Source organism: Podarcis gaigeae (genome assembly GCF_964106915.1).
Source record: "Podarcis gaigeae genome assembly, chromosome: 13".
Lineage (NCBI taxonomy): Eukaryota > Metazoa > Chordata > Lepidosauria > Squamata > Lacertidae > Podarcis > Podarcis gaigeae.
Genome location: NC_139689.1, coordinates 39,682,750 through 39,710,639, shown reverse-complemented (window position 1 = coordinate 39,710,639; position 27,890 = coordinate 39,682,750). Strand labels below are relative to the sequence as shown.

At 43.5% G+C, this 27,890-nt stretch overlaps 1 protein-coding gene across 1 annotated transcript in view; it reads left to right on the top strand.

Annotated features, from left to right (window-relative positions):
* LOC310829901 (uncharacterized protein) overlaps window positions 1-27,890 on the top strand; it is a 169,979-nt gene that overhangs the window by 46,617 nt on the left and 95,472 nt on the right. The window contains exons 7-13 of the mRNA XM_083708914.1: window positions 7,113-7,248; window positions 7,885-8,167; window positions 8,864-9,727; window positions 11,022-11,249; window positions 13,889-14,015; window positions 20,209-20,396; window positions 26,095-26,322. Coding sequence (XP_083565040.1) covers window positions 7,113-7,248; window positions 7,885-8,167; window positions 8,864-9,727; window positions 11,022-11,249; window positions 13,889-14,015; window positions 20,209-20,396; window positions 26,095-26,322 — 2,054 coding nt within the window. The remainder of the gene's footprint in view (window positions 1-7,112; window positions 7,249-7,884; window positions 8,168-8,863; window positions 9,728-11,021; window positions 11,250-13,888; window positions 14,016-20,208; window positions 20,397-26,094; window positions 26,323-27,890) is intronic.

Genomic DNA, 27,890 nt, shown 5'->3' with positions numbered 1-27,890 from the left:
ACCCAAAAGATACTGTCCGCTGGTGCCATCCCACTAGTGGGTCATGTAGCGCCAGCCAGCTCATTCCCAAGATGATGGGAGGTCCCGCTAGTGTGGCTACATGAAATTCAATGACTTCCGTGTGCCTTGCCACTCTCATTGTCATGGTGACCGTCTGTTGGTTCACTTCCCCTCCCAGCAGTTCCCTGCCGTCAATCGTTGTCACCTGCAAGGAAGGAATTAAGGGCAGCGTTTGTATTTGGTGTTGTGACGCAAACTCCTTACTCATGAAATTGCAGGAGCTGCCTGAGTCTAAGAGGGCTTTTATAGTGAGTGGATGTCCGTTGGGTAGCTCTAGCAGCACCTCCACGACGAGAGCAGCTCTTGGAGGTTCAGGCTTGGGCACGTTCACTGATCCTTGGCCTGACTGCTGTGCCCTGTCGTTGGCAGCCAGGTGTTGGCTTTTACTTGCTCCTTAACCCCCTCCTCCTCACTCCCAACAGCCCCCACCATTCCTTGCCATCCCTTCCTTTGCGGGCAGACCCTGGCAAAATGTCCTGGCTGTTGGCAAAGGAAACATTTCTTGGCGCTCTTCCCTTCCTTCTTCCGCCCTTCGTTAACATTTGAAGTTCCGCGCGCGCTTGCTCCTCCAATCTCCATCGGTTCCACTGGCGGAGAAGCTTGCGCCGGCATCTCAGGAATGCGGAAATCATTCCAACGCTCTCCTCTCCCTTCCCGCTTCTCCAGCGCTCTCACCTCCTGGCGCGCACCAATTGCAAGCGCTGCCTTGGTCAGCTGATCCATGGACTCCGGACGGGGCGCGCGGGAAAGTTCATCTTTCACCGCTGGGGCTAGGCCTTCTTCAAACAGCATTTGTATCGGGTCCGAAGACAGATCCCACCCCAATTTATGTATAAGCATGGTAAACTGTGTCCAATACTCTCTGACTGATTGATTTCCCTGTTTGCACGACATTAACTGTCTGCGTACCACGCCCTGTTCAATCTGGCTGGAAAACATCAAGTCCATCACACCAAAGAATTTCCTCAAGTCTTTTAAGGCGCTATTATTGTTTGCCATCAGGGGTCTCACCCAATCTCTAGCCCCTCCCTCGAGGTGTCCAATCACAAAAGCCACTCTCGATTCCTCATCGGCAAAGTCATCGTGTTGCAGGTTCAGTGCATACTGCATCTCTGTCTTAAAGGCTTGGTAGTTCCTTGGATCACCCCCAAATTTCTGTACCAACCCAGGTACCTTCCTTCCGATGGGAGTGGGTTTCCCCTGTGCATCCTGCACCCTCCTTTCCTCGAGCCGCGCCGTTAGCAGTGCCAGCTGGTGCTCCAAAGCTCTGTTTCTCTCCTCCAGAGTTGGTCCCCCTCCAGCTCCTCCTGCTCCTCCAGCTCCGGTTGGGTTGCTCATGATGCCTCTCCTTCGCACAAGCAGCGTCAGTGACTGATGGATTGCTGTAATGGGAAAAGGGGGCTGCTCGTGCGTAAGCATTTAAGTTCTCCAAGGTTTACCATCAGTTCCTAAACTTTCCCAGTCCGAGGAGCCATGGGTGCGTGGCTACCTCAATCGCTGGCAGAATCCGTCAGTGGGCGTTTCCGGAATTTACGCCAACATAAGAGTTCCTTGACGGAAACTCTTCTTCTGGATTCTCTGCGTGACAGTTTCCTCCGCGGAGTGGGCGTCCTCAGCGGAGGTCCTGAGCCCTCCCCGCTGTTCTCACTGGAAACATCTTGGAGCTATTCCTCCGACTGAGTTTCTGCAGGAACTCTCCCTTTCCCCCTACTGGTTCCTTCCTCCGCATCCGAAGCTCTCCTAGCCTCCTTGAGCCCTTCCACCACCTGACTCTCCGATGGCAGTTCCCTGACAGATACCACAAAATATTAAGGCCTGTTTCATAGGATTCCCCTCACCCCTGTCTTTCTGCTATCCCTCTTGTTTTCCTTTGGCCTGCTTTTACAATGAAGGTGTGTGAACACCCTTTTGCCTTGGAGATGGGGACAGGGGAGGAGGTATTTGGTAAGGCTAGCTAAGAACCCTTTTTATTTGTGTGTGCGCTATGTTCTGTATTCTAAACGCTTTAAAAATGTTGATTGATTTTATTTGTCAACTTATATGACTACTGGGTCTTAGGATCTATTTTGCTTTAAATCATTGGTGTAGGTCTTGGGAAGGAAGTCCAATTCCATTGCTGGTCATGGAGCAAACTGGAAGAGACATTTGTTCTGTTTTCTTTTCACTAAGGAAGCCGTAGGTATAGAGACCCGTGCTTAGGCACATGTGAATGTCTGAACTTCCCTGGGAGTTAGCATGTTGTTCCTTCATCCTCACTACCTGGTAAAAGCAGCAGGAGGTGGTATTGTAGCCAAGTGGGTCTTTAACTGACTTAGACATTCATTTCTGACAATGTCCTCTAACCCAGTGGTTCTCAACCTTGGGTCCCCAGATGTTTTTGGCCTACACCTCCCATGATCCCTAGCTCACAGGACCAGTGGTCAGGGATGATGGGAGTTGTAGGCCAAAAACATCTGGAGACCCAAGGTTGAGAAAGCCTGCTCTAACCAAATGATACCCAGGGAAAACCAACCCTCCCAGCAACCCTGCGAAGTCACCCAAAATTCTGAGTCAGGGTACTCAAGTTTTTTCCTGGACATCCAATGACTTTCCCCAAGACGAAAAGCAAAGGTCCACTCTTTGTCGTCTCAGCCACAAACCCACTCAGTAGCCATAAGCAAACTGCCAGGCACCAGATTCAGAGCAAAAGCTTACAATAAGAAGCCACAAAAGCAAATAGAAGCAAATACGTTATTAGGAGATTACAGTACAACACAGAACAATTTTACCTTAAAATTACAGTTAAAAAAAGATACAGAGACACCTTTGGTACCTTAGTACAGACCGAAAATAACAAGAGCTAGCTTGTCTCATCCTAATCCCAACAATTAAAGGCACAGCAAGCTTTATCCAAGCATACATGGTTGTTCTGAATGGGGACCATTAGACTAGATCAAAGACCATTGTCAAGACAGAAAGACCTGGATGCAAGAAGGTAGATTTTTGTTTAGCCCAGGGTGGTCCAACTTTTTATACCAAGTTGGCTGCAAGAGTACTTCAACATGGAACCCACAGGCCTCACACAGCCTTGTCTCACCATGTGTGTGTGTAAGCACAACATTCTTCCCAGCAACCCTTGCTTGTGACTCCCTATCACCTCACATCCAGTTACCCTGGGAACCTTTCAAAACATTTTCTCTGTTCACACCTTGGGGCAAGGGGGAAGGACAGTTCTTTTGCATTGCCAGTGGCCCTCAGTGACCTTGTATTGTTTCTTAATGGCCCTAGTTTGGCCTGGGAGTTTTGCATAGGCTAGTCCAGGAATTCCTTTGCGGCTTGTATTTTCTCCCTTCACATTCAAAATAATCAAAATCATACCATTTATTAATTTCTACTGTTTAGCAAGCGCCCCCCCCCCCAATTCCATGACAATATAAACACACATTCTAGAGTCAGTTTTCTGTTGCTGTGAGTGCTCTATTCCTAATTTCAAGCCTATGAAATTTTCCCTGATTAAACCTTTCCTGCCTGGCTGCTGGTCTCATTGTTGTTGTTTAGTCGTTTAGTCGTGTCTGACTCTTCGTGACCCCATGGACCAGAGCACGCCAGGCAGTCCTGTCTACTACTGCCTCCCGCAGTTTGGTCAGACTCATGTTTGTAGCTTCGAGAACACTGTCCAACCATCTCATCCTCTGTCGTTCCCTTCTCCTTGTGCCCTCCATCTTTCCCAACATCAGGGTGCTGGTCTCATACTTTACATTATTTGTTTGGAGAAAAGCTTATTGAATTTTTGTAGAAGTACATTAGATGATTTCAGTGAACAAGACAGAACAAATCTACATAAAACCTAACCAGCTGCTGGTATCATGAACGTCTGCTGAATAAAATAAATTGTCCATGAACATAGAAAAGTTCTTCTGTAGTGATTCCCATTATTAGAGGTAGCCCGGCCAGATTGCTGTATGGGATGCAGGTTGCCTAGGAGGACAACAATATTAATTAGTATAACTAATGAATAGGGACTTCTGGTTTCTGTGAATGGTGAAAAGGAGTGCTAGTCTGATCGTCTGACGGACTAGAGCCCCGCGGAGTTACAGGGGGAAGCACCAAGGCAAGGCCCCCCCCCCCAAAAAGCCTTGAGAGGGTTCTCAAGGTGTCAAGAGGTCCAGCAGTCCGAAAAGGGTTCTCCTGTGACCCTCAAACCCCTGTTCTGAGAGGAACGAGGAGTTGGGGGTGGGAACCGAAGATTGAGCCTAAGAACATGGCAGTATCGCAACTCCGTGGGAGTGAAGCCTCAAACTCCTACCTGCAGCAGAGATCTTCCAAAAACTACATTTAAGCCGATGGCAATGTAAAGAAGATTAATTATTGGATCTAATTCGGCTGAATTCAGTGCTAGACGGAGGACTAAAAAGGAAGTCCATCCCCGTCTTCTGGGTAATTATCACTGCATGGAAACAACTTTCAAGTGAGAATGGTATCAATTTTACGTGACTCTATTAGATATATATCTGCCAATGGGAAAGATGGATTAAAAGCAACTGAAGCCCATTCTTCACTACCTTTTCTTGGATTTATAATAGAGAATTGTGGATAGCATCTTGCAGTAAAGCCATAGGTGAATTTGAGCCCAGCAGAGAACGCTTGAAACAAGACTATTGAAGTACTCTGTAGGGTGAGTGTATGGAAGCATTTATGGGCTTTGCAAGGCACATTTTGGCTGGTGTGATTTAAAGAAGACTGAGCTTGCTTCTAAAGTTTTTTGTTTTGTTAAAAGATAAATTGGATCTTTAAAGCTTGGAACTGGTCATAGGGGCTGAATATCGACAGGGAAGGCAGTGTCAGGAATTGGACAACATCTGAGAGCCGCTAAGCTGCCTTTCTAGAGCTGGAAGCCTGGTAAATCTCTCTCTGGTTGTGGGAAGGAAAGAAGGGTGTTTGGACTCTGCCAGAAAATAGGAATTATAATGATCTTCAACTGTCAGTAACTCTTTATCTTACTTCAAGACATTTTTAGAGAACTGGATCAGTGAGTCTTTTACTCTCCTCTGGATTATTACGTTGTGATGTTGTGTGGACAAACTGCTTTTGTTTTATTTTAAAAGTAGATATCTGTTTGATTTGAATGTTAATCTGAAATCTGGATTTTATTTCAAATTGTATACGTGTAACGGGCAATTGGGCTGCAGGGAATGGAAAAGTACAAAAGACCGTGTTCCTTGGGAAAGTGTTATTTGGTGGGCTTGACAAAACTGATAGGGTACGGCTGGAAAATTGGTTGTTTTGAGAACAAGGGATAGAGAATCTTGGCAAGGGCAGAGTGAATAGAGTAGAAGGAGTATTGGATATTTTAACTCTGTTTGGACCTTTTTTGATTGTTTGGATAGTAACTTATTGAACATATCAATTAAAAAGCAACCAACCCCAAGTTCGGACAGAAGGACACAGGGAATAAGCCTTATGGTGAATGGGTGGAATTCTTTTATGAATTGAGAAATGAATTAATGAAGGAGATAAAGGGAAATTTGGATAAGACAGCAGATAAACTTGTAGTCCAAATGGACAAAAATACTGAAATGGTGACAGAACTGATTATTAAGAGAGAACCAGTGACAAAGAAAACAGAAGCGGTGGAAGTCTTGATGCAAGGGCTGGAGGAACTTTTTAGAAAACTGGAAACTGTGATTGATATGAAGAAATACTCAGGGCAGATATGGATGGCATGGGGGGATAGGCAGGAAATATTTGGGAATGCCTTGGTAGCTGAAATAAGGCAAAAATTACAGCCTCTGAGTATATGAGGAGAGGAGTATGTGAGGAAGGTGTTCAGGATTTTAAATCTGACTTAACTGATAGTCACCTTCCTGTGAAATTTAAATATGCCAAAGTTAGGTAAAAGAATGGGAAGCACTTGTTGTATATGTGCAAAATAATGTAAATACATTGATACATTGGCAGGCTCAGACTACACAGTAGCAATCAGCAAAAATTAGATAATATTAGAAGAAGAAGAGTTGATGAAGTATGTGTGAGGAAATGCAGAAAAATTTTGTTAATATAAGGAACCAGAAGAGGTAATGGAAGTCATGAGATCCAAAGAACCTCAAAGATAAGGTTTTGAAATGTTTTTGTGAATGGGGACAAGGGGAGGAATTTGTGGGGGTTTTTTGGTAGTTAGTTGTGGAAATTAATTGTGAAAAAAATCCAATAAAATTTATTTACAAATATAACTAAGGAATAGAGACCATGTAACATCAACATTATTCCATTTCTCCATACCCTCAATGACTCACCTATATTGGGTCAAATGTTCAGATAATCCAGTGTCCCACCAAAATTGTACCATCCCTTTTTTGTGGGATATTGAATTCAATTATCGTTACCATGTCTAACTTAGTGTTAGAATCAGATCTAAGCAGAGAGTTTGGCTGGTAATTTTTATTCTTGTTACGTTATTCCCCAGCCCACCAACTCATTCATAACTTCTGCATTTCAACATATCACGTTGTATATCTTAGCTTAAAATATTTTAAATATTCTTGATATTTTATATCCTTTCTTTATTACAACCCACCTTAATGTGTATATTATAATATTTTACTTGTACCGATTTTGTTTTTATTCTGTTCAGGTCTATAACAACATGTTTTTTGCCAGTTGTTCAATTTTCCTGATGTAACGAGACCTAGTTATTACCTCATCGGTAATTACCAGTCTTGTCATAAATAAATCTCCCTTGGATAATGTCTCAATGGATTTCCAGAGAATACCAGCCAAAGTCTAAACAAGGGTATAAAAACCCCTTCTTAATATTCTAAGCAAGGGGGAGGTTAGAGGCAGAGGAAGGATTTCTGCTTTTCTGTTTGTCGAGTTGCAAAATAGGATTTTAATCTGTGAATTGTTAGAGAAGTGCTGTTTGTGAGAAGGCAGAATATTGAAAATATGTTCTAGATGGAAATGAGTGTTTCTGAGAAGAAATAGTATTTGCCTCAGTATGCTGTTGTTTATTGTGCCTCTTCTCTTTCAACTGCCACATATGGTGTGCAAACATACCACTCATTGCACTATCCAAGATCTGTCCAGAATTCCACATGAATACTACCAACCTGGTCATCTTATTATTGGCGGACTTGCTTCTCACCTCTTTACTTCTTTTGGCGAAGAAGACTTCACAGAAAGGCTACCTATCCATCAACTTCTTGATATCTTGTAAATACTTCATGTGTTAAGTAATCAGATGATGCAAAAACATTCCCCAGCTCTAACCGGGCTTACTCAAAAGCAAGTTCCACTGATTTCAGCGGGATTTCCTTCTAGGCATAAATGGTGGGGGGGGGGGACTTTTGCATAGCTGAGGCGTTGGCTTGGAAGGAGGGAAATGGAGATCTGAATGTGTCAGTGAGAAGAGGCTGCCTCTTGGTGTGCTCTCTGCTCCCCATATCCCACCAAGTGATGAGAACTACTGCATTAAGATAGGCTATCTACTTCTCTGCATTTTGATGCAGCTCATTTGATCAGTACCTGTAGATGAATGTATGTGTATGTTTTGCGCTTTCACATTTCACCAAATGTTGCAGTGCACTGTACCAGTCAAGCAATGTATACAAAATGCATATACTGGGGTAAAATGTAAATAAATATATATGCATATATTAGTGGAAGTGGTATACAAGTATACAAGTGGAATGCAATGAATTCTTTAAGGGGAAATTGCTTTGCAGATATGTGCATGTCAGAGCACAATTTGCATGAAAATGTTGAAGAACTGTCATGAGGTCCTAACTTCTATAAAAGAAAATTGCATAGCATATATCCCAAGTATACAGCATAAAATTCTCATTGCAGTATTTTGCCAAAGAACTACCAGCATATCCTGGCCTTGGTATTTGCTGTCAAGGAGATCAATGAGAACCCCAAGATCTTACGTAATATCACCTTAGGATTCCACATCTATGACAGTTACTTCAATGAAAGGATGACCTACCGGGCTGCTCTGAATCTTCCCTCCACACTTATGCCCAACTACAAGTGCAACATTCAGAAACACCTGGTGGCAGTTATTGGGGGACTGGACTTTGATTCCTCTCTCCAAATGGCAAGTATCTTGGGCATCTACAAGATTCCTCAGGTAAGATGCTGCCTTGGGGACTTCACACTCATTCTCCAACACACTCATCTGACGATTTTATTTCCCCTCAAATATTAGTATTCATCCTAATACTTTCCTCCAAAAATCAGAAGTGTTGGACATCGCATAAACATGTGTTTCAAAGAAGCATTATCCTTATTTATTCTCCAGCACGATGGCATTGTAGATATGGAATTCCCTTCTGTACAAATGTAGCGGCGTCCAGTATATTCTAACTTTTATCTTTTGGTGTATAAGAAATAGTTTATAATCTAGAGACACATCTGTTACAGAAGTTAAAATGTTGTCCAAAATAGGAACCCCTAATCCATTATTCCATTAATTTCTCAGGTAGAGCATGTCAAGGTGATTATTTGAAACTAAATACTTATATCTACAACCAATTGCTCTAGTAAAGCAAGGGGGGTGAAATGGGGAAGGAAGATGAAGGGAAAGGAAAGAGAAGCTGCATTGCAGGATTGTAGGAAAACTGGCATGCAGCAGTGGCAGAGAAGGAGGGGGACAGCCTACAAGCACAGGGTGGATTCTATGGAGGCTAGATCTGTGACTGCCCCCACCTTTTTGGAGCCCCCCTCCCTGAGGCTACCACCTCATCTCACGTCTGGGCAGGCTGACCTGTAAGCACATACCCAGTCCTTCTACATTTATGGATTTTGCACCTTTATTTCCTTTTAGCTCACTTATGGCTCCTTTGCTCCAAAGGATGCTGGTCATAGCCATTCTACTTCCTTCTATAGGATGGCACCCAAAGAAGCCCATCAGTACAGTGGAATTGTTGAGCTACTTCTGCATTTTGGTTGGACGTGGGTTGGGTTGCTTGCTGCAGGTAACGTCAGTGGAGAGAGATTTATTCACATCTTGAAAACTCTGCTTTCCCAGAAAGGCATTTGCCTGGCCTTCTCAGAGAGAACCGTGAAAACGGCATATTTGTCTGAGTATTACGCCATGTATTCCCAATGGATCCAAATTTATCAAGTTATTATGGAGAATAAAGCCAAGGTTATTGTTGTATATGGAGAAACAGAGTCCATGCTTAGCTTGCGAATAATGGTAGCCCTTGGTGCAGTGGACAATGTAACCAAGACATCTGAGGGCAAGGTGTGGATTCTGACAGCGCAACTGGACTTCAAAGCACTGACCTTTCAAATGAACTGGGATATGCAACTGTTCCAGGGTTCCCTCTCCTTTAGAGTTCATTCAAATGTTGTACAAGGATTCAAAGCCTTTCTTCAGGTCCAAAATCCATTTGAGGCAAATGGAAATGGTTTTCTTAAGCAGTTCTGGGCACAGGTATTTCTCTGTTTATTTCCAAACTCCAATACAGAGGAGCAGGCCAGTGAAACCTGCACTGGCGAGGAGAAGCTGGAAGATCTCCCGTCATCTGGCTTTGAGATGAGCATAACAAGCCACAGCTATAGTGTCTATAATGCTGTCTATGCCATAGCACATGCTCTCCATGCCATGTTCTTGCCCAGGACCAAATTCAAGGCAATGGTGGAAGGAGGGATGCAGGAGTTTGAGAAGCTAAAGCCTTGGCAGGTAACGCCTATCCCGTGGTACAATTTATTAGACCTGGCAGTGATATGTAGCACAGTACCCTGAACATTTTCAAGCACTCAGTGCAGGATCATATCTCCCTCCGTAACTTGTGTGCAGGGGAGCAGGAGGATATAATCCTGCACTGTGCCGCTCCTTCCCACGCAACTTCTCTGCACACAAGTTAAGAGGCAGATCTGATCCTACACTGAGAGGAGAAGTGAGAGCAGGCAGAGAGTGGCAGACAAAGTGGAAAAAAGTAGCTGTAGCTGAGGAAAGGAGGTGGGAAAGATTGGGCAGAGCCCCTAAAATGGCTGTCCATGACCAGCAGAAAAAGGGGGGAGGGTTTTAAAAAATTATGTACATACGTACGTACGTACGTACGTACTTACTTATTTACTTACTTACTGAAATTGTTAATTGAAGTCATCTTTGTTAGAAATCCTGGGAAGCCAAGACCCAGTTTTTTGGCAAGTACTCTTTGGTGAGAGAACGCCAGCAGAAATTTAACATGGCAAGAAACACTAGATTCAGACTCCATTCTTATCAGAAACAAAGGAGGTTGGTTAAAATATGTGGCTATAGGGAGTAGTTCACACACAGAATTCACATGTAGACTGAGTAGAACAAAAGGCTTTGTTACCCATTTCCTCCCAAGGTGAAGGAAAGTGACTTAAGCTAAGTTTGGTAGAACAGCTTACTCTGTGGCATTAATCACTTTGTGCATTAATCAGACTCAAGCATGGTGGTTACATGAGGCTGGTTACCCTACAATTCCTTTGGGAGGAGATACAGTAATACCTCTGCGAATGTCCGCCTCATCTAGCGTCCGTTCCGGTGAGCATCCACAGCAAACCCAGAAGTAGCATAACAGGTTACTTCCGGGTTTGCCGCTTGTGCATGTGCAAAAGCACTAAATCGAGCTCTGTGCATGCACAGAAGCGCAAACTGCTCTGTGCGCATTTGCAGACGTGGCGCTTTGCCTGTGTTCTTTTTGGCTAGCGGCCGGGGCTCTGGAACGGATCCCGGTCACAAAACAAGGTACGACTGTATACAAGCAGTGGGACCTAAAAGGCATGGATTCCCCCCCCCCTCGCTTCCTCTTTTTTGGGAATACATTGAGATTTTCCCCATAGAAAACAATGGAAATCGTCAGCTTTGCTATGTGAACACTCTCAGGAATGGATTATGTTTGCATAGCACTACCTGCATATACTGACAGTCTGGAGGCATCCTGAGTGCTAATAAGGAGAGACATTAACATTACTTTATGATTTCTATTTTTCTTCCAATGCAGCTTCATCCCTTCCTTAGCAGTGTCTCCTTTAACAACTCTGCTGGGGAAATGGTATCTTTTAGTGTGAATAGGGAAGTAGAAGCTGGCTTTGATATTACCAACCTGGTCACTTTTCCAAATAACTCCTTCATGAGAGTCAAGGTTGGAAGACTGGGTGGGGTGGCTGTTCCAGGCCAGCAGATTTCCATTGATGACAAGAGAATGGTGTGGCACAGAAGCTTTCACCAGGTGAGGCATAATTCCTACATCTATGAGAGATAGGAAAAGAGAATGTTATTCTACTTACAGATCATCAGTCCAGCACATACCTGCCTTTCCAGCCAGAATCAAACATTTTCCTCTACACTGCTTGAGAACAGTAGAATCATAGAGTTGGAAGTCATCCCAGAAGTTATGTAGTCCAACCCCTGGCAATGCAGGAAACTCAATATAAGATGAACTTGATGGATCAGGCCCATGCCCAACAAGTCCAGGATAATGCCAATGGCCAGTCTTGTCCAGTATCCGGACATGGCACGTGGCTGTTGGCTTGGGCTCTTTCTGTCCCAGGGAACTTCATGAGTCTCTTGACAAAAATAAGGTGTTTGTGGCTTGCAGATCAAATGTTGTTTGGTGAGAAGGAAGCAGATGACATGGAGATTTGTGGGCAGCTGTTCTTTGTCACCAACTGTAGAATGAGGAAAGAGTTTCTTAGATTGGGGAAGAATCAGGGCTTCCCAGGGATGTTCACCTGGCGTCTCCCTACATATCTTTAAGCACCAAGTGCAAACATTCCTCCCAGGCCATTGATAAATTAAACCATCTATGGCCTTTTTACCTGTTTTTGTTTGTTTGTTTGTTTCAATTGTTATTATGTTGTGCATTTTTGTATTTTTAAACCAAAGAGAGAGAGAGGATTTTATATTGTAAAGTGTCTTCAGATGGAGGGTGGTACAGAAAATAAATGAATCAATAAAAATATGGTTCTCAGAATGGCAGCGAAATGCTTGTAGGAAATGCTGATCAGAAGACCACTATCCTCTTTTGTGGTTTCCATCAACTGGTATTCAGCAGCATACTGCCTATGACTATGGAAACATACCCTCCCTCAAGGCTAGTACCCATTGATAGCTTCTCTTCCAATGATAGTCTTATCTTCCATTAATTTTTCTAATTCCCTACTAAAGCCATCCAGCTTGGTGACCTTCACCGCCTCCTTTTGGAGTGAGTTTCATAGTTTTAAATATACTAATTGAAGAAGCACTTTCTTTTATTTGACCTGAATCTTCCAGTAGATGTCATTGGAGGTCGCTGAGTTCTAGTGTTATGTGAGAGGGATAAAAACTTTTCTTTATCCACCTCCTCATTTTCTTCTTCCTTGCGTCACTTGTACCATGTTACTACCCACCTCACATCTTGATTGTTTCTAGAGAGGAGCTTAAATGGACCAGTTTGCAGCTAATTATGACTGGGCTTTCAGCAGTTTAATGCCTTTTCAGATTTTGCAAGAAATACTTTTTTCTTCAAATATTACCTCCTTTTTTCAAGGCTGTTTCAAACAATTTGTGCCAGGAGGACCAGATTTAGTTCCTTCCACTCCGGAAAAAAATTCCACCTAAGTTACCATAGGTAAAGGTAAAGGGACCCCTGACCATTAGGTCCAGTCTAAGACGACTCTGGGGTTGTGGTGCTCATCTCGCTTTATTGGCTGAGGGAGCCGGCATACAGCTTCTGGGTCATGTGGCCAGCATGACTAAGCCGCTTCTGGTGAACCAGAGCAGCGCATGGAAACGCTGTTTACCTTCCCGCCGGAGCAGTACCTATTTATCTACTTGCACTTTGACGTGCTTTCGATCTGCTAGGTTGGCAGGAGCAGGGACCGAACAATGGGAGCTCACCCTGTTGTGGGGATTTGAACCTCCAGCCTTCTGATTGGAAGCCCTAGGCTCTGTGGCTTAGACCACAGTTCCACCCATGTCCCTTAAGTTACCATAGCTTTGGCATTAGATACTTTATAATTTAACTGAGACACCAAAGGCAAATTCAGGTGTGTGTGTGTGTGTGTGTGTGTGTGTGTGTGTGTGCAAGCTTAAATTAGCCACTTGTATCCTAAGGAAAAAGGAAATGTGGGCTAGGGATGGAGGAGGATTTCATATCACAACAATTTAATGAAAACTGATTGACTTCGTATCTTGGTACACAGATGGAAGGATCATTAATTATCCTTCAGGTTTCACATTTCTCTGAATCTAGTTCTCAGCTCAAAAATGGACCAAAATCATTTGAAAAGTACAAAATATGTTTGAAGATGCATCAATTAAGACAAAAAGCATGGCAGGAAGTGTGAAGGGGGCTTCTAAGAGCATTTGGCTGAACTCCTTTCATATTTGGGGACCAAGATAACAACACAAAGTTCCAAATTCATCATCATCAAGCCTTTTATTGGCATCACATACAAACATCCAAAACAAATCAATACAGAATTATCACTTCCCCAGTGGCACAAAACATTTGCTAAAAGAAAGGAGGCAGAGCAGTATATTGTCACAAAAGTTCCAAATTATAAGGAGGCTTCTAAGTATGTTCAGCCTTTTTAATACTTTCTGCTCAGTGTGGGAAGGCTGGTGGTGAACAAGTATTCATTTTACGTATGGGGCAAGGGCTGGTGAAAATGAACTCCCAGTTCCCTTCCCAGTTTAAGCCTTCAGGCATCCTTTTCACAGACGGTCAGTTTCAGCATTCTTTTTAAAAACTACAAATAGCAAAACAAATAGTTTGGTCCTCAGTAGTTTAGTGTCTTTCTACTGCTGGCTTGGGGGAAAAATGAAGCCCAAAGCATTAATAATTTCTGTGTGCTAAAATGTTTATGTGTTTCTTTAAATGAGCAGATTCCACCCCTTTCTGAGTGTAACCCAAACTGCCCTCCTGGTTCCAGCAAGAAAAAGAAGGAGGGGGAACCATTCTGCTGCTATGATTGCGCTCCATGTCCTCAAGGCAAGATTTCATCCCAGAAGGGTAAGAGACACGAGATATGTAGTTTTCAAACATATGTCACGTTAGAAGTTGTTGGAAAAGTTAAGTAAATAGGTAAATAATTGCTAATATGGCAGACCCTCCAAGTGTCCCTATTTTCCAGGGATGTTCCTGATTAGAGAAGCCGTCCTGGTTTCTGATTTGATCCCATAATGTCCGTGAAAGCAATGCATAGCCTCCGGAGCACGGAGGGAGCACTCCCTCTGCCCTTCAGAGGCTTTGTGTTGCTATCACTGAAGCTAAGGAGCCTGCATTCACTCCATAGGACGCACACACATTTTCCCTTCATTTTTGGAGGGGGAAAAGTGCATCCTATAGAGCGAAAAATACGGTACTACAAGGAAGAATTGTATTTGTGGTTACCACTGTTTTCCATTTAAACTGCACAATGTATCTTATGGGGACACCCCATATAGCATAGCACACAATGCTGAGGTGGGGTTCTCATGCATCACTTTCAATCTGGTTTGTCTGGAAACATCTTTAACCCTCCATACTAGCAGCATTGGAAGCTTGCCAACACATCTGAACTCTGAAATAATTATTTCCTCTCCAGATATGGATGATTGTGTTGGGTGCCCCGAAGATCACTATCCAAACATGGAACAATCACAATGCATTCCAAAGACCATCAGCTTCCTGTCCTTTAAAGAGCCTCTGGGGATAAGCTTAGCATTGTTGGCTCTTTCTCTCTCTTTCCTCACAGTGGTGGTCCTTGCCATCTTCATTAAACATCGGGACACACCCATTGTCAGAGCAAACAACCGGGACCTCACCTACACTCTCCTCACTTCCCTCCTGCTCTGCTTCCTCTGCCCATTCATCTTCCTCAGCCCTCCAGAAAGAGTGAGCTGCCTTCTCCGTCAAATGGCTTTTGGCCTTGTTTTCACAGTGACCGTTTCTTGTGTTCTGGCCAAAACGATCACGGTGGTTCTGGCCTTTGTGGCCACCAAACCAGGATCCAGAATGAGGAAGTGGGTGGGGAAAAGACTGGCAAGCTCCATTGTGTTGTCATGTACCATTATCCAAGCGGGAATTTGCACTGTGTGGTTAGGAATGTCTCCCCCATTCCCTGATTCTGACATGCAGTCTGTGATGAGGGAAATCATTCTAGGCTGCAACGAAGGGTCAGTTGCCCTGTTTTACTGTGTCTTAGGCTACATGGGCTTCCTGGCCATTGTCAGCTTTGTTGTGGCCTTTTTTGCCAGGAAACTGCCTGAGAGCTTCAATGAGGCCAAATTCATCACCTTCAGCATGTTCTTGTTTTGTAGTGTTTGGATCTCCTTTGTTCCAGTGTACCTGAGCACCAAGGGGAAATACATGGTGGCTGTGGAGATCTTCTCCATCTTAGCCTCCAGTGCTGGCTTAATGGGTTCCATCTTTTCCCCAAAATGCTACATCATTGTGTTAAGAGCGGATCTGAACAGCAAGGAGCAATTAATAAAAAGGAAGTAGTAAATTATCCTATCATCTCTGTTTTTCATTTTACCAGAATATGGACAATATAGTCTCTTTCTCCACATCATATCATGTTGCATTTTATGTTTGGTATTGACTGGTATTTTCTGGAAATCTTCAAAGATTTTAATTTATGTCCTTTGTTACAGCTGAAACAATTAACTGTTATGTATTGAGCTTTGATTTTTCGTCTTTGAGCAGGACATATAGTTTGAGCCATTGGTTTTTCAGTACTGGTTAGAGACTGCTCTCCTTTCAATACATTGTAAACAGGGAAAAACTCCAAAGAGAATTAAAATATGGCAGGGAAAATGCCGAAAATAAGAGATTGTCTTCAAAAATCTTCAACAGAAAAAGCTTTTTGTCCTTATGCTTTGGGAAGGGGTGGAAGAAGGCTGGCGGGGCCACACTTTGGACCACTGTGCTTAAGCCAATCAGGCCTTAGGGCCTATTTCCCACAGCACAAGACCGTTGTTCATCCTTGACCCCATGCAGCTAAGTACGTGGATTTCTGTGCAATCACTGTGACCTTGATGCAAACATGCACCAGACACTCAGGTGGTAAGCTGCACTAATTGATGGCATGCAGTTATATCTATGAACATAAATGAATGGGGGTTGGATCTAGTAAAGCTTTAGGCTGTGTCTATATGTATAATAAATAAATGCATATTCAGCTGCTGTGAGTACTCCATTCCTATTTTCAATCCTGGGAAATATTCCCTGATTAAACCTATCTTGTTTGACTGTTCTCCTTATCTATAAACATAAAAAAGAGTTATTTTGAAGTTATTCTCAATATTAGAGGTAGCCCCACCAGGCTGCTATTTGGGATATAGGTGGCATAGGAGGACAATGGGATTTAGTAATACAAGTAACAGATGGATACCATGTAACATAAAAACTATCCCATTTCTCTATACCCTCAATGATTCACGTATGTTGGGTCAGATGCTTAGATAACACTAAGCTCCAAAAGATGTTGTACCTTCCCTCCTTTGTGCGCACAGAACCACCACTTTCAAATACTAGCTAGTTTCCAGCCATACTGTAGCCAGTAAGACAACTAATAATCCTCTATATTGAATTCCACGATTATTGCCACTTCCAACTGAGAAGAGGGCTAGAATCAGATATAAGTAAAGAATTTGGCTGGTAATTTTTATTCTTGTTATGTTATCCCCCCCATCCCACCAACTGTTTTTGTTTTTACTCTGTTTAGGTCCATAACTTCACAATAAAGGATCTGTATTTTCGATCCTGTGAAGGGGGTGTAATCTCTTTCTCCTCCGCCCTGCCCCCCACAGCTCCAGGTGCAAAACCTTGGAAATTACGCCTCTTTTGGTGGCACATATATTATTTATGTGCATTTGCATGTGTGGATTAAGAGGTAAATTAAACTGTCTCCATTAGAAGTCAATAGAACCTGTTTTTATTTTACCAGTTTCTCATTTTGCCTATCTTAAATTCAGTTCTCCACATTTTGGCAACAATTTGTAATTCTTTTTTTATTTAAAAATATCCTCATGCAAATTCTTAAGAAAATGCTCCCAATCTCTGTATGCATTGGCTCAGAATAAACCGAGCAATTTCCCCTTCCTCCTACAAAATAAAAAAAATGCTCAGCTTATTCCAAATCAACTGACACAAATTGAGACCCAAACATAGTCCCCACCATTTACCTGACAGTCTCCAAGACCACCTCCCACATCTAAGCCTGCTCGTCAAACTATGGGATAACCAGTCTTCATATAGCCAATGTGCTTAAGTCTAATTAACACATGACAGGATTACCTGTCTTGGCAGGTTTAGCTCACTTTGGGAGGGGCCAAGCAATGAGGCCTGTTGTTTCCCTCCAGTGTACCCAAGAAACACAACATGTGAAGTCTAAGATGGTTGCTCCAAGCTCAGACCACATGGCACTCACAAACCTCTCTTGCATTCCTATACCAATAATTTGGAACTTTCATCACTATAGCCAAGTTTTTCTGCCTGTGTTTTTTGACTGATGTATGGAAAAACACATGAACCTGACCTTTGAAGCGTTTGTAAGTAAACCAGTTCTTAACCTACCAGATGTGTGGTCTTTTTGTATGCTAAGGGGAAAGTGTTTTTTTGGAACATACAAGGTCATATTTTAAAGGTCTAACAGCCTATATGTCCATGATTTACTTTGCTACATGATTTGTGATTTAAAATCTCTGCTGGGGTTCTCTCACCAAAGAGTACTTCCTACAAATCTGGATCTTGGCATACAGGGAATTCTTTTTATTTTATAACTATTTTTCCTTGTCACCAGCACAAACCATCTACGAAACTCAGTGCCCTTCACCATCCTTTTGTCTTGGTATAATTGTCAGTAAACTAATAAACAAATGGTCAGGTGGAAAATTTAAGGACGTTAGATTAATCATTTGCACTGGTCAGATGAAGCATTTCAGCACTGATAACACACTGACCCACTCTTATTTTCTTCCTCATTGCAGTTAATTCTGCATGCACTTTGTTGTCCTATAAAGGGACAGAAACCACTTCAAATGAAACACCACAAACATGTTTTTTTGTCATCTGTTGGATTTTTTTGATGCAAAGAGAGATAGTTATTATCTAATCTGTAATTATCACTTTTGTGATGACTAATTCTCTCTTGGATAATGTCTCAATAGATTTGCAGAGAATATCAGCCAAAGTCTAAACATGAGAATATAAAAAACCCTACTTGTGATTCTAAGCTAGGGAGAGGGCAGAGAAAGAGGCAGGATTTTTGCTTCTCACATTGTCAAGTTGTAAGATAGAATTTTAATCTGTGAATTGGTAGTCATGTTCTGTTTCTGTCAAGGTAGAATATTGTACTGAAGCTAAGGTTTATGTTCTAGATGGAAATGAGGGTGTCTGATTAGAAAGAATATTTGCCCCAGTATGTTGTTGTTTTTTCTTGTGCCAATTCTCTTTCATCTGCCACATTTGGTGTGCAAACATACCACGAGTTGCACCATTGATGATCTTTCCAGAATCCCACATGAATATTACCAAACTGGTGATCTTATTGTTGGCGGACTTGCTTCTCACCTCTTTTCTGCTTTTGACAAAGAAGACTTCAAAGAAAGGCTAACTACCCATCAACTTCTTAATACCATGTAAATATTGCATATCTCAAATAATCATCTGGAACAGAAACATTCCCCAGCTTTAACCTTGCTTACGCAAAAGCAAGCTCCATTGATTTTAGTGGGATTTACTTCCAGGCAGGGTGTGTGGGTGTGTGTAAATTGGTAATCTAGTTCTGAATATTGAACTTCACCTCAGAAAATTTGGGATGAGGGCTCTTAAAATCTTGCCTCTCCTTCTGAGGTGGATTTCTAAGAGCCCCAGATGTTCTTATCCATGTCAGGCAAGATTTACAGGAAACTTCTAGTTGAAAATGTGTCACAGGTCTGAAAATGATGAGAACTACTCCATTCAGTTAGGCTACAATACAGCTTTTCTGTTGGATCAAATCAGTAACTGTATATAAATGTTGCGTATATGTCTATGCTATGCACTTTCAAAAGATTTTAAAGGTCTCTATTGATGTCAGTGTGTGGCTGTCAAAGTTGTGCTGTTACTGTGGTGCGGGCCTGTTTGGAGATTGCTACTTGGTGACAGGGGAAGAGAGACAATTGTGTTTCATATTTATAGAAAGAGTGTGGATCAGGTACATTCATTCTCAATAGCCTGAGCAACAACAGACTGTAACAGGCTGAAGAATGACAGTTAACTGTCAGTTGGTACAAGTAATGAGTGAGGTTTGAGGGAAAGACCAGAGAAAGCTGAGGTGAAAGTGGACAAAGAAGGTATCAATATTAAGTCAATTATCCCCAGTGTGTTAATAATATCTTGTGGTGAAGATTAGAACAAGTGAGCCTTTTTTAGGCTGCCCAGTTCTTACCAGATGAATGTCATAAAAGCAGATTTTTAAAATGAGCTCAACTGTCCAAGAAGCCAGAAATACAACTGGATGAACTTTGAGGTCAGAGACAGATTAGTTCAGCTGCTAGTTACAATTTTTGATTGAATTGGGCAGGAGTGGCGGAATAGGGAATCTGGTCTGAGGTAAAAGCCTTCAGAGACTGGCGTCAGCAACAGCATCTCTGGAATCTTTAGAAACCGTCAACAAGTACATGTACGTACTTACTTACCCAAAGGAAGTATCAGTATTCCCTTATTGAAGAAAGGGAGGGAATTCAAATCAGTTGATATTTAAACATGCACCTACTAAAATCTGCCTAAAGAAATGATGAAACACAGCTATCATTTGCCATTCACACTTCTCCAAATTTTGCAGTGCAGTTCTCCAGTCACGAAATGTATCCAAAAATAAATACACTGGAATAAAGTGTCCAAAAAAATGCATATATTAGTGAAAGTGGTGTAGAAGTATACAAGTGGAATACAATGCACTCTTTTTGGGGAAATTGTTTTGTAGATATGTGTTAGAGCAGATAAATTGTGTTAAATTGTTAAATTGTGTTAGAGCACAATTTGCATGAAAACATTGAAGAATTGTCATGAGGTCCTAATTTTTAAAAACGAAAATTTCATAGCATATATCTCAAGTATATAGCATAAAATTCTCATTGCAGTGTTGTGCCAAAGAACTACCAGCATATTCTGGCCTTGGCATTTGCTGTCAAGGAGATCAATGAGAACCCCAAGATCTTGCCTAATATCACCTTAGGATTCCACATCTATGACAGTTACACCAATAATAGGATGACCTACCAGGCTGCTCTGAACCTTCCCTCCACATTTATGCCCAACTACAAGTGCAACACCCAGAAACACCTGGTGGCAGTTATTGGGGGACTGGACTTTGATACCTCCCTCCAAATGGCAAACATCTTGGGCATCTACAAGATCCCTCAGGTAAGATACTGCCTTGGAGACTTCATACTCATTCAACATGATCTTTTCTATGCAGAAAGGTTTTGTACTATAGAGAAATAGTTGTGACTGACAAAAGAGGGTGGCCCTTCCTTTCACAAAAAGTGTCCGTTATGCTTTGCACAATTTATTAAAACGTGTAGCATAAAATTGTCAGGTAGTATTTTTTTTTTTACCAACAACCAAAACACAAACAGTGAAAACAAACAGTGAAAACCCCCAGGCGGCTGATCCATAATCAGTTATACATAATCAATAGTAACATATTCAAATCAACCATATGTACAATTCTATATACCTTAACACTCCTCCCTCCACAAGGTTTATTTAACATTTAATATTTTAATTGCCCCAAATTGTTCAAGGCTGCCCAAATAATTCAGTATTTTCTCAAACCAATCCTCTTCCTTCTCACTGACCTTAAACCCTTTCATTTTATGTATCTTCACAGTTAGATATTCTAAGATTATAATATTTTTCTATTTCCCCCTCCATTGGTTCACCCCTACCTCTTCGGCATTTTTCCAACTACTCGCTATAACCTGTCTGGCTGCAATTACCATCATTTTTACCCATTTACATTCCATTTTGTTTCTAACTCAGTGCTACTCAGACTAATAAGAACCATTAATTTAGATGTTTCCACCTTCCTATTCACAATTCCCGATATTTCTATACCAATCTGTTTCCAGAATTCATTAACTAACGGACAATCCCAAATTGTCAGGTAGTAATGAGCCATCAGCAGCATTTAAATATCTCTGCTCTAGGTGGGCTTTACTCTCCCCCCTTATTAAGCACATTGGCAATTTTTCTCTGTTGGAGGAATGAGTAGTGTATGTTCCATGCCTCCCTTGACCCCTCTAACTAGACTGGTGTCTCAAGTGCAATGGATGATATACTTAAGTTGGTTTCTATCTCAGACAGCAGAATGTCTTTGACTGGGCTTGGCCTCACTCAATGATCCAAAGAGTGTGAATGGTATGGGAGAAGGTGGTCCTTTATATAAATGAGTTCCTGAAAATTCAGGGCTTTTAAAGGCCAATACTAGGGATGTGGGTGGTGCTGTGGGTTAAACCACAGAGCCTAGGACTTGATGATCAGAAGGTCGGCGGTTTGAATCCCCACGACGGGGTGAGCTCCCGTTGCTCGGTCCCTGCTCCTGCCAACCTAGCAGTTCAAAAGCACGTCAAAATGCTAGTAGATAAATCGGAACTGCTCCGGCGGGAAGGTAAACGACATTTCCATGCTCTGATCTGGTTCATCAGAAGCGACTTAGTCATGCCGGCTCCCTCGGCCCCTAGAGCGCTGCATCCCCAGAGTCGGTCACGACTGGACCTAATGGTCAGGGGTACCTTTACCTAAAGGCCAATACTAGGACTTTGAATTGAGATTGGAAGCAATCTGACAAAATCCTGACAGCTGTTTTCTGTACCAGCTGAAGCTTTCTGCCCCTCCTCCCAATACAGGCTTAAAACATTTAATTCACCTGCAGGAGATACTGATAGAATTGTGGGACCTCTCCGCAACCCACTGTAAATTGGGGTGCATATCAAGAAAATATTAAAAGGGAACCAGAGAGCCATCAATAATCTTGTGGTGAATTTCTTGTGAATGAATGGGTGGCTGTCAAGTGTCAGAAAATAGCATTCTCCTATTCATTTTTAAAGGTAAAGGTAAAGGTACCCCTGCCCGTACGGGCCAGTCTTGACAGACTCTGGGGTTGTGCGCCCATCTCACTTAAGAGGCCAGGGGCCAGCGCTGTCCGGAGACACTTCCGGGTCACGTGGCCAGCGTGACAAGCTGCATCTGGCGAGCCAGAGCTGCACACGGAAACGCCGTTTACCTTCCCGCTAGAAAGCGGTCCCTATTTATCTACTTGCACCCGGAGGTGCTTTCGAACTGCTAGGTTGGCAGGCGCTGGGACCGAGCAGCGGGAGCGCACCCCGCCGCAGGGATTCGAACCGCCGACCTTTCGATCGGCAAGTCCTAGGCGCTGAGGCTTTAACCCACAGCGCCACCTGCGTCATTTTTACTCAATGGCAAATCACCACACCACTGAAAGGACTATAGAGCACCTGCAATGAATGGAGAAGTTCCTGGGCTCGATCCATGACACCTCTAGGTAGGTCATTGAATGTGTCTTTCCACTCAGTGTTAGCAAAGCTGAGCTAGATCGATCAATATTCTGACGTAGTTGTAGGCACCATGCTGTGTTCTGTCTTTCCCTCCACTTTTCTGACTGGAGAATGAACCAACTGGCAGTCAATTTCCCGAAACCGGGGAGGTTGTCCTGCTTCCATATGAGGTATTTAGCTGTGGGATGCTTTCATTCCCAGCAGTGGGAGGGGGAGGTAGCAGCCATAGTATGCGGGGAGAGGACAGCACCATCCACTGAGTGCCTGAGCTACAATCAAGATCTTCATCACTATTTCAATTGCATATCAGCAAATTCCGGTTCTGCAGTTAAAGGTGATTCAGAATTTGTGAGCCAGACTACTCCCCCCCCCCCAAAAAAAGATGGGAAAATCAGCGGGAAATGTGGGATAACATTTGCTTGATGCAACATTGTCTAAGCACCTCACAAGAAAATCATGACGTCAGCTATTTATTGAGTATTCATTATCCACAGAGGCTAAATGTGCCACCTCTCCCAGCTTTCTGGAGCTTACCTCCCTGAGGAAACGGTCTGATCTTGCCTTCTAGATGAGCAGGCAATGAATGCACGTTTACAAACTCTGCCCCGTTATTTCCTTATAGCTCACTTATGGCTCCTTTGCTCCAGAGGATGCTGGTCAAAGCCAATCTACTCCCTTCTACAAGATGGTGCCCAATGAAGCCCAACAGTACACTGCGATTGTTGAGTTACTTCTGCACTTTGGTTGGACGTGGGTTGGGTTGCTTGCTGGAGATAATGACAGTGGAGAGAGATTTATCCAGGACCTGAAACCTCTGCTCTCCCAAAAAGGCATTGTTTGGCCTTCTGTGAGAAAACCCCAAAAACCACATATTTGGCAGACTTTTATGATGTGCAATCTGACTTCATCCAAATCTATCAAGTTATTATGAAAAGTAAAGCAAAGGCTGTTGTTTTCTATGGAGAAACAAAGTCTATGATTGACTTAAGAGAAATCGTAGCACTTGGTGAATTGGAAAATGTGACCATGACACCTGAGGGCAAGGTGTGGATTTTGACAGCACAGCTGGATTTTGCAGCATTAACCTATCAAATGAGCTGGGATATGCAAGTCTTCCATGGTTCCCTCTCCTTTGCAGTTCATTCAAATGTGGTACAAGGTTTCAAAGCCTTTCTTCAGGTCCAAAATCCTTTTGAGGCAAATGGAAATGGCTTTCTCAAGCAGTTCTGGGCACAAGTATTTCTCTGTTTATTTCCAAGCTCCAATACAGAGGAGCAGGCCAGTGGAACCTGCACTGGAGATGAAAAGCTGGAAGATCTCCCTTCGTCTGGTTTTGAGATGAGCATAACTGGCCACAGCTACAGTCTCTATAATGCTATCTATGCCATAGCTCATGCTCTACATGCCTTGTTTTTGTCCAGGACCAAATATAGGGGAGATATGGAAGGGGGGGTGCAGGAGCTTCAGAAGCTGCAGTCTTGGCAGGTAATTCCTTTCATGAGATACATTTTATTTGACCTGGGCAGTGATATGTAGAACAGTATCCCAAAAATTTCTGAGCACTTAGTCTAGGATCAGATTCTCCCCTTGTGTGCAGAGAAGGAGCTCATGAAGGAGGATTTGATCCTCCACTGAAAGGCAGGCCTGTGCAGAGCTCTGGGTAGCCAGGTACACTTGCCCTGGGAATAGGACATCTAAGGTGGTTGTGTGGCCCCATTAGGGGCCTACTGGAGTCAAGCTATCATGCCAAGAATGCCCTGTGCCTCTCAACTGCCCTGGGCCTCAGAGAAACTTTGCACAGGTCTGCTAAGAGGAGAAAGGGGGAGTTGGCAGGAGGAGGCAGCCGGAGCTGGGACAAAATGTGTCTGGAGCTGAGGAAAGCAGCTGGGGAACAGCAAGTGCAGCACTCACAATGGTTGTCCCTGACCACTAAACAACAAACAAGAGGACTTTGTTGTTGTTTAGTCATTCAGTCATGTCTGACTCTTTGTGACCCCATGGACCAGAGCACACCAGGCACTCCTGTCTTCCACTGCCTCCCGCAGTTTGGTCAGACTCATGTTGATAGCTTCAAGAACACTGTCCAATCATCTCGTTCTCTTCTCCTTGTGCCCTCCATCTTTCCCAACATCAGGGTCTTTTCCAGGAAGTTTTCTCTTCACATGAGGTGGCCAAAGTATTGGAGTCTCAGCTTCAGGATCTGTCCTTCCAGTGAGCACTCAGGGCTGATTCCCTTAAGAATGGATGGGTTTGATCTTCTTGCAGTCCATGGGATTCTCAAGAGTTTAGCTCTCTCTCTTCTTTCTTGTTGCAAGAAGTTTGGGCAAATTACCCTAGCAGGCATTTAACAATGGCAAAACATGCAGCAAATAAAAGTATTTAAATATAGGCTATATAACCTTAAAACCTTCCCTTTCCAGTGAATCCCAAGAGATCCCATTTTCCTAATACACAGGTTCAGTAAGCTATCAATTGGTTTACTTGCAATCTTCTTGAAAGGTCATATTTGTGTGCTTTTTCCATCCAGCAGTCAGAAAAAAGCTGAACAGGCAGTCTGACATAGTTTGGTTACCACATGGCAAAAATTCCTAAACTGTTTAAATCTTTGTGGCTAAAGGGAGCAGCTCAGAGCTCCACACACAGAGAATTCTGAGCAGAACAGAAGACTCTGTTGCTCACTAGGTGAGCAGAAGTGACATTGGCCAAGCCTGTCCAGACAGGCTTAAAGCATTAATTAGACTCAAGCATGTTGGTTAAATATAAAATCAAATAACAAATAGCTTTATTGGCATCACAGTATAGAACACTTAAAATCACTGGGATAATTAAAAGGACAAGTGTGAAGTTGTCAAAGGTCATAAGGTCACACTGTGATCGTGTGTACTTATATATTCTGTTTCGCCTTGTCTGTTCCCCGAAGGGGTGGTTCGTTAGGAACCCTTCGGGTAAGCATGCTGGTTACATGGGGCTGGTTACCCTACAATTCTCTTGTTGAGTTAAGATGCAAACGTTGGACTTGAAAGCCATGGGGTTTTTTTTGGGGGGGGGTCCCCCCTCCATTTCTTCTTGGTCAGGAATGCATTGGGATTTTCTCCATGGGAAAGAATGGAAGTCATCGTCTCACTAGGCAAATCCCTTCTGAACCATTTCTCAGGAATGGATTATGTTCGCATAGCATTTATTGACAGCCTGGAGGCATCCTGAGCAGGGGCGTAGCAATGCTTGCTGGTGCCCAGGGCAGGTGCACGGATGCCAAGTGTGGGTGGAGTGTGCTTGCCTAGCCCTCCCCCCCCCGGGTGGGCGTTCACACACTGGGTGGGGGCAGGGCATGGAGGGTGCTCTTCATCTTGCACTCTCACCAAGCCCCCCCCCCAAGCCAGGCAGGGTGCAGGGAACTTTGTAGGGCCTGGGGGCCTGGTTCACACACACACCAAAATTCTGCACCCAGGGCCACAGCCCCTCTGCTCCCTGCCACTGATCCTGAGTGCTAGTAATGAGAGACATTTCATTACTTCATAGTGAGTATTTTTCTTCCAATCCAGCTCCATCCCTTCCTTAGGACTGTCTTCTTTAACAACTCTGCTGGAGAAACGATATCTTTTAGTGAGAATGGAGAAGTAGATGCTGGCTTTGATATTACCAACATGGTCACTTTTCTAAATGATTCCTTTGTGAGAGTCAAGGTTGGAAGGGTGGGTCTGGAGGCTACCCCAAGCCAGAAATTCTCCATTGAAGACAACCGAATGGTGTGGCACAGAAGCTTTCACCAGGTGGGCCATGATTCCTACATCCATGAGATATTAGAAAATAGAATGTTGTTGCACATTCTGAAGGCAGCCTTTGTAATGGGAGGTTTTAAATGTTTGACGTTTTGCTGTGTTTTTATTAAGTTTGAAGTTGCCCAGAGTTGCTGGGGTGACCCAGTCAGATGGGCGGGATATAAACAAACAAACAAACAAACAAACAAACAAACAAACAAACAAACAATTTTTCTTCTGCTTATTATTACTAGGCTCTTACCACAGGCCAATTAGAAGAGGGCAGGAGGCATTGAGTGTGGAATTATTCCCTCTACCACCTTACTGTGTTAGTCATCTCACCTGAAGTTGAGCAGGCTAGAATGCAATAAGACCTCACTTGGGAATACTCTGTAACTGTATCTGGGACCAGGGAGGAATTTTTCCTGCAGACTTACTGGCCCGCCTGCAGGTTTTTACCTGCCTCATATTGTCACAACTTGACCATTAAGGCACAGGGTCTGTATCTTTAAGAACTGGGCACCTCATGAAAGGGGTTGGGGAAGAGCTATTGCTCTCTGGGAGCCCATATGGGGGCTGATGGGCCACAGCACCCCTTCAGGAGGCAGCCCTGGAGGGAGTGTCACACTCAGTGTATGTTACAGGTGGGGGTTGACCTCTTTTCCCACGGTTGACCCAACCAGTATTAACCAGCAGATCAGTTGCTTGATTTAGGAGCCAAACCCAATTCCTTTGCTAAAACAATAAAGTTGTGGCCTATTTCATCTCAATACCGATGTCCTGGTTCTCATTGAACATGGGTCACCCCCTTCACAAGTCCGCATGCCTCTTGCATTGGAGCATGCAAGCATTATTTTTTACATGTGCTATGATAGGAAAATGGAGGATGGAATGGGTATTCCCTTATGAATGGAGACAATGGGGGCAGGGCTAGTTAAAATGGGACGCGGGTGGCGCTGTGGGTAAAAGCCTCAGCCCCTAGGGCTTGCCAATCGAAAGGTCGCGGTTCAAATCCCCGCAGTGGGGTGTGCTCCCGCTGCTTGGTCCCAGCGCCTGCCAACCTAGCAGTTCGAAAGCACCCCTGGGTACAAGTAGATAAATAGGGACCGCTTACTGGCGGGAAGGTAAACGGCGTTTCCGTGTGCTGCGCTGGCTCACCAGATGCAGCTTGTCACGCTGGCCACGTGACCCGGAAGTGTCTCCGGACAGCGCTGGCCCCCGGCCTCTTGAGTGACATGAGCGCACCAACCCCAGAGTCTGTCAAGACTGGCCCGTACGGGCAGGGGTACGGTGACTTTTACCTTATGATAGGAAAATGGAGGATGGAATGGGTATTCCCTTATGAATGGAGACAATGGGGGCAGGGCTAGTGAAAATTACCCCCCATCCCCTTCCTAATTTGAGCCCTCATGCAATTTTTCTGAATGCCTGAAGTGGCCTCAAAGATGATGAGTTTCAGCATTGCTTTTAAAAAACACAAATAGCTAAGTACCGTATTTTTCCGTCTATAAGACTCCCCAGTGTAAAAGACGCCCCCTGTTTTCTGGGGACTCCGATTTAAGAAAATGGGGGGAGATGGC